Source organism: Leptidea sinapis, chromosome 30, assembly GCF_905404315.1.
Source record: "Leptidea sinapis chromosome 30, ilLepSina1.1, whole genome shotgun sequence".
NCBI classification, from domain to species: Eukaryota; Metazoa; Arthropoda; class Insecta; order Lepidoptera; family Pieridae; genus Leptidea; species Leptidea sinapis.
In genome coordinates, this window is record NC_066294.1 from 9783052 (window position 1) to 9796716 (window position 13665).

A 13665-nucleotide genomic window follows, 5' to 3' on the forward strand; every position below is an offset into this window, starting at 1 on the left:
ACCAAACTAAAAAGCGATATACATATTCTATTTTTGAGTTTGGTTTTCTATAAAAAGCGTGTTTTTTTTAACTATTGTTTTTTTATACAGTATCTGGTGACAGGCGAGCGTGATTTTGACGTGAGCGAGAGGCTTCCTTGACACGAGAAATACATAATAATTATATTATGAACGGATGAATGAGAGTTGCATCCGTTATGCTCGTGGTCCTTGTCTTGTCTACTCTCTAATTATTGTCAATAATTGACAGGAATTTAGGGAGCTCACAAAGACAATAATAATCGTAGAATTTCTATTATTTTTGAATGCCTTTGTTTATTAATATTATTAAATTTTGTTTAGTTTTACATCTTTAAAATATTCACGTCTCCATATTAGTGGCGGATTTTTTTTCCACTTCCCTTGATTAAAGCTCATCTTTAAAAGTGCTAGTAACATCAATAAATCTCTTTGTTGGACTTATGTGATTAAATGAGTTAATCTATTCGATTATATTATTAGTTTTTTTTTTTAATAAATAAAACTTAAAAAAAAAAAAGGTATTATATATACGGCGCCTATTTCTCCCGTGTAGCAGTAATGTGTGGGCATGTGTTTCGGTCTGAAGGGCCCGGTAGCTAGTGAAATTACTGGGCAAATGAGACAGTTGTAGTGCCACTCAGAATTATTGGGGTTTTTCAATAATCCTGAGCGGCACTGCATTGTAATGGGCAGAGCGTATCCATTACTATCAGCTGTACGTCCTGCTCATCTCGTCCCGTATTTTCATAAAAAAAAAAATATATTTAGGTCAGATACTCTATTTATTTGCTTTATGAAATTTTCTCAATTCGTAATTTTTAGGATTCATACGGATTATTTCTGTTTCAGACCAGTATTACAAAAAGATCCTCTTTTTCTCTGATTTTCTGGAGAAAAGTAACACGCTATCCCCCCGAACGAAGTTGAAATAAAATTGTGTGCATGATTTAAATATGTTTTATACTGTGGGAACAAAATATAATAAATATACTGATATGGTATAATATAATAATAATATAAGTAATATATAATAATAAATACGCTATTATTTTGGCATAATTATTAAAACTTTCGTGAGACAGTCCGAAACTAGTCGGTACCCACATCTATTAACCGTGTGTAAGCCTGTGGTAAATAAATAAGGCTATATGGTATTTTCCTGGGAGGTGAGTAATATATCTTAGATCATATATACATGAAATCGTCGAAAAAAATTGACTTTAGAACTAACCTCTATTTTGAGCAATTCACGCACACTAATACAAAGTGTCAAACGAAACGCAAGTGTAAGACGCAGCTTGTCACGCACACTAAACTAATATTCCTGGCCTGTTTTTATCGGTTGCCTGCAAGAGACTATCTAGACTTATAAATTATCTAAGTAATATATACTACCCGATGATACTATCTATCTATATATACAATGAAAATGGTCTTTGTTTGAGGCTGTTTCACGTCTAAACCACTGATCGTGCCGACATGAAACTACCACCAGTCGATGCGAAATTTATCCTAGATGGTTTATGGCTTATCTTTTTTGAACGGCTAGTTTTGTATCATAAGAATCTACTCCAGTTAGTTGAGAGAGCGAAGTGTCAATTGTGGTAATGTTGCGTGTAGGTGCTAACCAATGGCTCGATCAGCGATTTGTTGACTCAAAATATTTATATATAACCTCTCAAGTACATTTGAACATTTTCATAGCAAACGCTACTACGAAACGAAACGAAATTTGACGACCCATATAGCCGAATGGTTAGTGACCCTGACTACTATGCTAGATGTCCCGGCTTCGAATCGCGGTAGGTGCAATCATTTATATGATGAATATGGATCTTTGTTATAATTAAAGGAAATCCATAAAAAAATAAGTTAAATTCTAAAGGAAATCAAGGGAGTATTCTAGGTTTCTATGAAACAATATTATTATGTTTTTACGGAAAATCCTTTCATGCAAAATTTTCAGCTTCCTGTTAGTTTTTTTTTAATAAACCGGTTTTATATTGTATTTCAATACATTTTCCCTGAATTTACATGTTTCTAATATTACGGCTAGCCGAACAGAGAATTTTACTGGTTATATTATTGGACTGCGTAATATTTGAAATTAAGAATGTTTAAAAACAATTAAATAATTAACTTATAAAATTTATTTTTAATAACATATTAATCAAACAAAAATGCTATTTCAACACTGCACAGTATATACACATTGAACTTTTCACTAAATCCATTCAATTTCACTTATAAGATATACATAGCACTTATGTTGCACAATACGTCAGCTGTATAGCTACAGATATACTGCTGTAAGCATTTCGGTGTCGCGGACTCATAAGATTTTCCACTCCAAAAATGTGTCCAACGCGAGTTACCGGGGTCCCATCTGCATCGGTGTGAAACAGCTGAGTTGCAGATTGCACAAGTCAATTCTAATTTAATATTTTTACTGTTCATTTTCGCTCCAGTCTTGTTTTAAGTAACACATGTTTTAATAATATTGTAATTAATGATTTGTGTAATAAATAATACTTTTTAAAAATACCTTTTATGATCGTCCGAACATAACTCGCGGCTAGAGAAGTGTTCACTTCAATTATATCAACAACGACCACATCGATTCTGTAAGGCGATAGCGATGAATTGTACATAAATATAAGTTTATATTTTCTTTGATCAATGTAATGTGTTTATACTGCACCTTCTCGGACAGTGCTATCATACTGAAGTGAAAATTGAACGTGCGTCATCTATTACGTAATAAAATGCGGCCGGTAAAGTTGTATGAATATCCATTACTGACGCGTTCTTCACTTTTCTTTTCTCGGACCACTTTACTGTTTATTTACAATTCATATACACACTATATGTCAGCCAGTTAAAGCTTTAAACTTTTTGCAGAAAGTGTGTCAAAAAGACACCACTATGGGGTTAGAGATGTTTCACTAGATTTAATAAAATCGTACTTGCGTAATAGGATTCAAAGAGTAGACATTAATGGAAAAAGATCAACTGGCTCTATCATATCGATGGGTGTACCGCAGGGCTCAATCTTGGGTCCTTTTTTGTTCCTGGTTTACGTCAATGATTTACCATACCTTATGCAAAATAAACATGATATTATACTGTTTGCTGACGGATACATCTTTGTTATTTAAAATAAAACTTCAGCAAAACAATTTATGTCAGGTTGACGACGACATTGCTGAAGTAGTAAATTGGTTTAATGTTAATAACTTACTTTTAAACGAAAGGAAAACAAAATGTGTAAGGTTTACACTTCCAAATATAAAGTACCAACCAACACCTATAAAAATTAATAATGACAAACTTGATGTAGTAGAAAGGACAACATTCCTAGGCATTACATAAGACTTTAAGCTACAATGTGGTGCTCATATAAAAAACTTATGTAATCGACTTAGCTCTGCAGTATCTGCGATAAAATTAGGCAGATGACAGATGTTGGAATGGCCAGACTTGTATATTTCAGCTACTTTCATAGTGTCATGTCTTACGTAGGGTATGTCTTATATTGTTGGGTAGGGCTGCAGATATTGAAAACATATTTGTGCTGCAGAAAGGAGCAATTCGAGCAGTCTATAAAATGCGTTCACGGGATTCATTGAGAGAAAAGTTTAGTGATATAAATATTATGACAGTACACTGCCAGTACATATTCCAGAAACTCCTATACGCTCATAAAAATATTAGCCAATTTAAAAAGAATAGTGATGTACACAGTGTCAATACTCGAAACAAACATAAACTCGCAATTCCATCTACTAGGCTACGTAAAATTGCTAAATCTTTTAGAGTGGATTGTGTTATGTTTTATAACAATCTCCCAAATGAAATTAAAATATTACCTATTAAAAAATTTAAATTTTTGATGTATGAAAAATGTAACTTTTGTACTTCATCCTGACTTGCACTAAATAACTTATAAAGTTTTACAGTCAATAAAGATTTTTTTGACTTTAACTTTGACATGTCAACTAGACTCCCAATAGCCAAGTAGAAGGTAATAATAGCGCTCACATACACGAGGGTAATATAAAACGAAATGCATTAATATTTCTACAAGTAATCTGCTCGTACCAATTTGACAAATGAGTGTACATGAATTGAACGCAGAGAGCTAGTCTAGCTTTAGCAAGTCTTTTTGCCTTAGATAATTTATAAAATTCTCTTTTCCACATACTCTTAGACTTAGGTAGGCAATATAATATAATATCTTAATTAAAATATTGTTCACTCGACATTAATAAAATAGCACGAGGAATAAATATTTTAAGGATTTTTCTTTTGTGGTGAAAATATAGGATTTGGAGCTTTGAACACTACTTTATCCTGTTACACATACCCTTAAGTCTTACTTGTAGGTTGCTAATGCTTGTTGTTGGTTAAAGTTAGCACTCCAGAGCTATTATGAACTACCAGTTTTCTTTGCAGTTAAACAAGTTTTTTCTCGGAATCATGCATTTGTTTAGTATACTACTATCATTAAAGTTGTTCTTATAGATTTTACTTTTTTATGTAGGTACATTTATTAAGATTAGTAATCAATAGTGAGGATTGTAAGCAATTCAGCAGTTTGTGCCTGTTAAAATGTTACATTTTCGACGCAAGAATTTTGAAAATATTGGCTTTGTTACATAACAGCCGTGAACGCATATCGCTCAAGGTCTCCGGCATTTAGTGTCGCCTTAAAGAACTATAACAACTTTCTGAGTGCGTACATACATATACACTTTTTTATAGATTGACACTACTATAAATATAAGAAAAGCGTTTTCTATACTTTAAAAAGTTTTTTAATACAGTTGCTCAAAAAGTGGCATATTGCAGGGACGTATAGCGTTCGGGATGTGGGCTATTGCATACACGAGCTTTTTCTTTACCTTTTCCGAACTCGTGCGTTCTCTTTCCCAACTGTCAAAATAATGTCTATTAAAAAGAAAAAACCAACCACGAAGTGTTTACAAAAAAAAATTCATAGAAGTTTTTATGATTCATGCAAAAATTTTTAAAAAAAAGCTACTGATTTGTTTCAATATCAGATTAAATGATTTGATTCAATGAGTTAGGTTAGGTTTCATTTTTTATAACTTTTGTAAGAAATAAATGATTAGTTAGTTGAGTTTATAAATTGTATTTTTATTATTCTATTAAATTGCTTAATTTTTTCGCAACTGTATTAAAAATAGTCGTTCAGTACACGTGCGGAACCGTCATTGCAACTTGTTCCGACTGTTCACCCTCACCCTTCGGCTGCGCCTCGGCTCGGGTAGACATTTTCGGAGCTCTTTGCAATGACAGGCTTTCCGCAATCGTAATGAAATATAGTATTTCTTAATTAGATTTACATATTGAAATCATTCCTGAATAGATTTACATGTCGCATTAAACCTGAGTTCCAAGTAATCTTAAATTAGAGATCGTATAATGAAACTGGCCGTCATTGATACTAGCCATTCCTAAGGAGGGTGCAATATGTACGCACGAGACGAATCATTAAACACAAGTAGTGGAATCGCGCTTTCCTCACAGTACCTAATACATTGCGCTTACATACACGAGGATAATAGAAAACGAAATCCAGTAATATTTCTGCAAGTAATATTCTCGTATCATTTTGACACGTTGTACGTGAATTGAACGCAGAGAGCTGTTTGAAGTCTTATTTGCCTTAGATAATGTATAAAATTCTCTTTTCACTTGTCATGCTCTGATATTGCTTATTTGTGCACGATATAGGCTGTACAAAAACGATTTTTGTGCACAAGTGCATTAACGTATCTACTCATAAATGTAAATATACTAAGGCAAAGAAAATGAGCCATACAGCCAAACACAATAAAAAGTTCTGAGAAAGAATTTGCTATTTTATAATATTTACTTTAATTTATTTGCTTCATGTGTTTTTTAAGACATAAAAGATATTAAAATTAAAATTAAAATACGGTAGTTTATTTAATCAATTAAAAAGTTTATATATATTACAAAATTTATTTAATAGTTGGCTGTATGGGTCTGGAACCCAAGCCTTATATCAATGTCGTAAGATCAAAAAAATTAGCGGCGGGAAGCAGATCTTGCTTGTTGTGCGTTTATTAATTTCTTCAAATTTGCTATAATTGTTAAAAATGTCCAGTGAAGAAGAGGATTTAGCACTCTCTCCTAATACGCTTATGGAAATTAATGCACAGAGAGTTATGCAACAGATATTACCGCCAGAGTCTCGGGAAAAGAAATCTCAAAGTTTACGATAATTTTGTAAATGTCGTCAGAGCCATGTTATAATATGCCATCTTCTCACAATATGTCATCTTCACAAATTCTGCAAAATACCGTTAATATGCCGGAAAAAACAATTTCCTTCAGTTTTTAAAACTACTAATTTTACTTTGAATATCAAATAAATGTTATGTTAACTGTTCTATTTCCTCGAAATCTAAATGAAAAGCAGAGTTTATAACTCGTCCACAAAACCATTTTATCCTCGCCATTACTATCAGCTAAAAGTCTCGGATAAAAATGGTTCGTTTTGTGCACTCGTTCGTACTCTTAGACTTGGTTATACCTACATTCTGTACTCTTGAAGCTAGTCTGTATATACATTATACAGCAACGGCTTTACAAATAAAATTGGCATAAAGTTATACCTGCGAATAAACCAAGAAACCGCAAAATGTTTACAAATAGACATTTTGCTTATGATTTGTTTATTCGAACGTATAACGTTTCCCGCGTTTTTTTGCATGGCTGCTTGACATTCGGAAAACTTCAGAATTATCATTGTATTGACAGTGTTGTCAGCGATATTGTCAAGATTTTGCATATTCGCTTTCTGGCAAGTTTATTTATATGGCTGTATGTGTTTAACCTAAGCAGTTGGTAAGTCATCAACAGTAGTGGCCCCAATTAAATGGCAATTCTGAGTATCAAAGGTTTCAAAATAGACGACCTGTATAGCCGACTGGCTAACGATCCTACCTACTAAGCTAGAGGTCCCGGGTTCGAATCCCTGTAGGTGCAAGCATTTATATGATGAATATGGATGTTTGTTTCCGAGTCTTGGATGTTGAAATGTATTTATGTATGTTTATATGAATTTATGTATGTTTAAGTAAGTATATTGTATTAAATATATCATTGTCTTGTAACCCATAACACAGGCTATATATGCTTAACTTGGGGCAAGATAATTTATGTAAAAAGTGTGTCAATATTATTATTATTATTATAAAATCTTGTTATCGTTTCTGCAATTAATTCTTGTCGTATATTTACAGGAAGTTACGGAAAATACGCAAAAATAAGAAACTGGAAGGTGCCCAAGTTCCTCAGGAAACACTCCGATACTCCGCTGCATGAGATGAAAAAACGTAACTACAGTGACAAGACCATTCATTTTGTGGAAAGGAATGAAGCTCCACTCACTTACCACACAAATAATGGTTATCATCAAGTGCCTATCGTTATTGAGTCTCATGAGACCAAGAGTAGACCATTGCAGAGTAGTAGTAAACTCAACATCCCCCAGCACCCTGATGCAGCATCGTTTGAAAGGGAGATAATCGATATACGTTCGTACTTAAGTCAGTCTAGAAGTAATATGTCGCCTTTCGCTAGAAGTAGCAGCTATAGATCCCAGTATGGTAGACCAAACGTAGAGGTGAGTTGATATTTAATTTTTAAATAGCAGAAAAGCAACGCTCGAAATCATTTCGTCCGTCTTTCAAGATCCAGTTGAATCAAGTTGAAATATATCATATCTATAAACAAATAAGGAAATATTATTCGCAGTGGCTCCTTTACACAGAAAGCCGGTTAGATTATGGGTACCACAACGGTGCCTATTTCTGCCGTGAAGCAGTAATGTGTAAACATTTCTGTGTTTCGGTTTGAATGGCGCCGTAGCTAGTGATATTACTGGGCATATGAGACTTAACTTATGTCTCAAGGTGACGAGGACAATTATTTTAGAAAAACCCAAAAATTCTGAGCGGCAGTGCATTGTAATGGACAGGGCGTATCAATACACATCAGCTCAACGTGCTCTGCACTGCACGTTTCATACTAAAATAAATATCAATTACTTATTACGTAGTATTTACATCTTCTTTGATAGAAAACATAGACTATATAACAATAGGTGCCATTACACATACATCAATTACTCTATAGTACGGTTTGTTTCACAATTACCTCAAAGTTAGACTTACATAGGTATTAACTATGTTACTTTGTTATACATATTATAATAGTTTGTTAAGATTGTAATTATCTTGAACGTGAATGAAAAAACGTGATTAATTTTACAATTGCATCGTGCAGGCGTCATGTTTCTATATACATCCGCTATCGTTTCGGAAATGTAACTAATAAACATTCAACTGTTGACAAACGCTGCTAACAGATCGTTAAATAAAATTGATGCATATTCCATGTCAATGTAAACGAAATACGACCTCGCGACTTATAGAACAAAGTCGAATATTATTGTAGTCCCTAGACATAGAAATACAGTCTATAACATTCAGTGTCGAGAGTTTTCTTAATCTTGCATATATATACCAGTGGGAGCTCCTATGCACAGGATGCCGGCTAGATTATGGGTACCATAACGGCGCCTTTTTTTTTGCCATGAAACAGTAATGTGTAAGCATTACTGTGTTTCGGTCTGAAGGGCGCCGTAACTATTGAAGTTACTGGCCAAATGAGACTGCTTATGTCGCAAGGTGACGAGTGCAGTTGTAGTGCCGTTCAGAATTTTTGGGTTTTTCAAGAATCCTGAGCGGCACTGCATTGTAATAGCTTTGGGGGTAAATAAACATACGCGTATGTTATTTAATTCAATTGCAGATACCAGTGTGTCGAGCACGAAGTTCAACCTTAGCAACTCAGGGTGAACTAATACGTCCCAAAGACCGCAAGATGAACCTACCTGTACCAGTAAACCACCCGATAAGACCTTCCGATGACATCGTCAGCCTGTGCCCATCTGTCAATAGCCGAAAAGACTCCGGTATTAGAAGCACCAGTCGAAGATCAAGCATACAGCACCAGGTAAGAAAATTTTTTCTTTCAGTTTAGGAATAGCCCTTGTGACATTTTGGTGATTTGGTCATTATTGAGAATTGATGAAAGTCAATTGATTGTACTTACCTTGATCGGATTGAGGGTGTACTGAAGTTGAGCCAGATAAAGGGTATCAAAATTAAGAGAACAGAGTGGAGGGAACCGGGGAAAAATGTTAGGAGTGTTGCAATTGAAGGTTGGTAATATCTGCCTGCTAACTCTGATATGGCAATACAGTTACTAGTTCTTGATCATGTTCAATGTATAGTTAACGAAATGTCGGGATAAATAATTTTAATTTGACTGCATTAAATGCGTTCTCTTCTAATCATTTATTAATTAGTTCTTTTTGAGCGACGTTTCAATTATCTGAGTTCTGACATTCTTATTATATATTGACTAGTCCAAAATGTTTTCTTGGGGTTCCCGAATAGTTTACGAGAACAAAAATAGCCTGCATCTTCTTTGCTTCCTCCACTCCTCCAAATGTTTGAAATAAGCTCAATAGACTCGCGATAAATTATTAGAAGAAGGATCTCAATTCGCGATGTATGATTTATATAATTATTTTCAAAGAAGTGATTAAGTGGATCAAACGTGGAACAGCCTGATCAGTTTGCTGCAGAGTATACCTACGTGTTTGGTTGTCGAGCAACGGGTTCAATTCCCGCTGGAAACATTGCATGTTTTACATGTCCTTGTTTGATACTAGAGGTCGCCCATCGGTTGTAACGCTAATAAGATTTTTTATTCATAGATAGCCGAGAAAATTATCATATTCTTAGTAAGTATTACAGTAGTGAATATTATCCCCTTATCCGACTTCTCCTGTTTGAAATTTTTAATAAGCAGAGTAAGCAATGATATATTTAAAAAAAAATGTACTATATGCTATAATGTTATATGTTGTAACTTTATACAGTCCATCTATTAAGTCACTATGTCCAATTTCACATTCATTTTTCATCCGTGCCCGCATTGTGCTGGAAAGTTGCACATAGTAGTCGTATCACGAATTAATATATTTATATAGATTGGTAGGAATTTTTAATAAGTATCCAACGAAGATAAAAATGGTGTATTTGACGGGAGTAAACAATTCTATCTTAAGTGGTCCTATGTTCATGGAATAATAAAGCGTAAATATGAATGAGAACATATCTGCAACTTTCCTAGATTCCGCTATTTCAAGTTCATTTTATGGTTCTACGCGTGGGCGAAGGCTTGTACAAAAATACATTTTTATGTGCTTATCTCAGCAAATCATCAGTCGGCCTCATGGGAAGTGCAAGCGTTTTTAAACAATTTACGGTCGCAATATACTTTTGTATAAAATAAACATCTTGAAGGGTAAACGTTTAATAGAACCGTGAACTTGATTGCCTGAGTTTATATTTAGACGTGTAATAAATAAGGCAGTGTTTACAATACGCGTGTATCCATTTGATTTTCAGATTTTCGCGCTTAATCACGCAACGCTGGCAACGTCCCAAGTCGATATAATGCAACATCGCGTTTCCGGTTATTACACATCAAGCCAATCCTCGCTCAATGACGTGCCGACTCGGACCAAACTTCCGGCTCCGTTGAATGACGAACAAGTGCAGTCACTGCAGAAACTCAGGAAACAATCTGATCTTCAGTTGATACGATGCGTTCAAGATAACGCGAGGTCGGGCATCAATTACTTCGTCCAACCACCGCTCAATAGATTGACGTTGTTCTTCAAAACCCCTGCCATGGAAAAACATTATAGAGATGAAGCTCACAGGAGCGATGACTGCGAAGATTTCCCGCCAACATTAACTACGTCAAGATTTAATACCGCGCTAGATATTCTAGTATCGCTTATTATTTTCTTGATTGTTGCCGCTTCGATTTTGCTCGTTTACAAGGAGTGGAAGTATTCCTTTAGTTGGTTTCTGTTCTTTGTTGTTATTGAGATAATAGCTATGTCGCTGTGTATGTACAGGCACTATTTGAAATGGAAGTCGAAATCGGAGCCGCTCGGTGTAACCGATACGATGAGGAAGTCGGATAAAGTATTTCGAAAACTTTCGAATTGGATTCCGTGGCATCTCTCCGGAAGTTTGTTAATAAGTTTGCCGATTTTGGCGGTACTTGTGAATTTTTCTTGCCAACACACCACGCTTAGTATTTTAGAGGGGAAACAGTCGTTTTACGTGTACCTGTTGAATGTAAGCATAGTGCATTTTTGTAATTTTACACAGATGAACTGGCTGGTTAAGAATACACTTGTGATATTTTACGCGGGTTTGTTTCTTGTCTTCGCTCTGTTAGGTTGCCGCGAAGCCAATACACAATTTTTAAATTCAGATGTCAGTTTGATGCCAAATCTAGACGTATTTGCTCAAAATAGTTCATCGCTTAACATGACCACTATATTTGATGATATTCTCAGCACAAATAGTACCCGTTTGCACAGTATGCTGCAAGATACGCATCTGAAAGAGCTTTATTTGGACGTCGCTTTGTTGCTGATTTTAGTTTGGTTCCTGAATCGAGAATTTGAAATCAGCTACCGTCTCAGCTTTTACAGCAACATAGTCGCGAATCGGGATAAGCAGAAAGTACAGAATATGAGAAACCAGGCTGATTGGCTTCTTCATAACATAATACCACGCCACGTGGCAGATCAATTAAAAAACACTGCGAAATATTCGGAAAACCATAAGGACGTAGGGATCATTTTCGCGAGCATAGTTAACTTCAATGAAATGTATGACGAGTCGTATTTGAAGGGCAAAGAATACCTTCGTGTACTGAATGAGCTCATTGCGGACTTTGACGAATTGTTGGAGAGGCCCCAGTTCCAGCACGTGGAAAAGATTAAAACTATTGGCAGCACGTTTATGGCAGCTAGCGGGCTTAACCCTAATCTGAGGAGAACATCACATGAACCGCACGAGCATCTCTATCAGTTGATGGACTTTGCTCTAGAAATGCAGAAGGTCGTTGATAATTTCAACCAAGACCTGCTCGAATTCGATTTCATTCTGCGGATTGGTTATAATTTCGGTGATGTCACTGCGGGTGTTATTGGCACGACGAAATTGTATTATGACATTTGGGGTGACGCGGTGAATATCGCTTCTCGAATGGATTCCACTGGTGTCCCAAAGCGCATTCAAGTCGGGGACGCTTGTATCAATATTCTTTCATCTAGGTATGATTTCGAACCGCGCGGAAGCGTCTACGTAAAAGGTAAAGACAATATGCACGTCTATCTAGTGATAGGTAAAAGGGATACTTAGATAAGGCTGTTTATAACAAAAATGTAGAATCTGTGATTTAATTATTTATTTATACTTATTGTAAGAATAAATGGTATTTTAAATGGAATGTATCGCTTAACTTATTATATAAATATTATTGCGCGGCTCGGGTGGTGCGATTTACGGCCGTTTTCAATAACCTATCTATCCTTAGTTTAACTTACGGATACATTACTGTCACCGTTTAATGACAAGATCTTATCTATCCATAGTTATGTCCAATATGGTAATAGTCCAATGCTTTGCATCTGTCAATAGGTTATCGAAATGTAAGTAAGCGTAAAAGGATAGATTTGTATACCTCTAGTAAGTTAAACTATGGATATATAGGTTATTGAAAACGGCCGTTAATTAAGGAGTTGACTGTAGTAAAGATTAATATTTATTTAACACAAGACCCGTGATAATTACGTACATTGGAAATCAATTGGAATGTATGTTACTCATAATTTATATTGTGTTGTGTATGTGTAACCAGTGTTCTAGTCGGTTAAATTATAATTAGAACAATAATCGCCAGATTTGTATGTGTTAGTAAATAATATTTATACAAAATATAACTGAAAAATTGATATTGTGTTTTTAAAAGTGTTATTTCTGAGTACTTAACTACAGATTTTTAAGTTTATTAACAATTTATATTATAGATAATGTAATGGTCGACTCTTTCCCTTATGTCAAGATCTATATAAGTCTGTAATAATTAATCTCCTCTTTTAAGCAATTGACTTTTTCGTGATACCCCTAATTCCGGACTCCCATCAAACCTTCACCCAATGAATGTATAAAAATATTCATATAGAATTCCTGCGTTTGTGTATTTTTCACGGCAGATGCAAAAAAGTTCTTTGTTAAACTATTTTAAACAAATTCCGATCTGAATAATTTAATTCTGTATAATTCAATATTATATTGTACCTATCTATACAAATTATTTAAGTTTTCTTTAGTGTTAATTCATCCAATTTTTGTTTTTAAAACAATTCGGCACGTGTGTGACTCCAGACTTGAGTCTCGTGCCAGATTTTGGCGAGACACGTGTCGAATTGTTGTAAAAACAAATATTGGCGGAATTAACACTAAAGAAAACTTAAATAATTTGTATAATTATGGATTTCCGCAAAGTGGCGCCTAATTCAATAAATGTACCTATATTTACTTTAATTGGATATATTAATTTTGATTATAAGTTCGCCCCTACTAAAGTTTATTAATATATCGAATACTTTTTATATTTGGAAAAGGAATTCATATTATCAAA

The 13665-nt window shown here is 34.6% G+C and overlaps 1 protein-coding gene across 1 annotated transcript in view; it reads left to right on the top strand.

The window, feature by feature from the left end:
• LOC126973794 (adenylate cyclase type 9) overlaps positions 1-13277 on the top strand; it is a 35056-nt gene extending 21779 nt beyond the window's left edge. The window contains exons 6-8 of the mRNA XM_050821113.1: positions 7320-7702; positions 8893-9096; positions 10563-13277. Coding sequence (XP_050677070.1) covers positions 7320-7702; positions 8893-9096; positions 10563-12383 — 2408 coding nt within the window. The 3' untranslated portion in view covers positions 12384-13277. The remainder of the gene's footprint in view (positions 1-7319; positions 7703-8892; positions 9097-10562) is intronic.
• Positions 13278-13665: the final 388 nt, after the last annotated feature.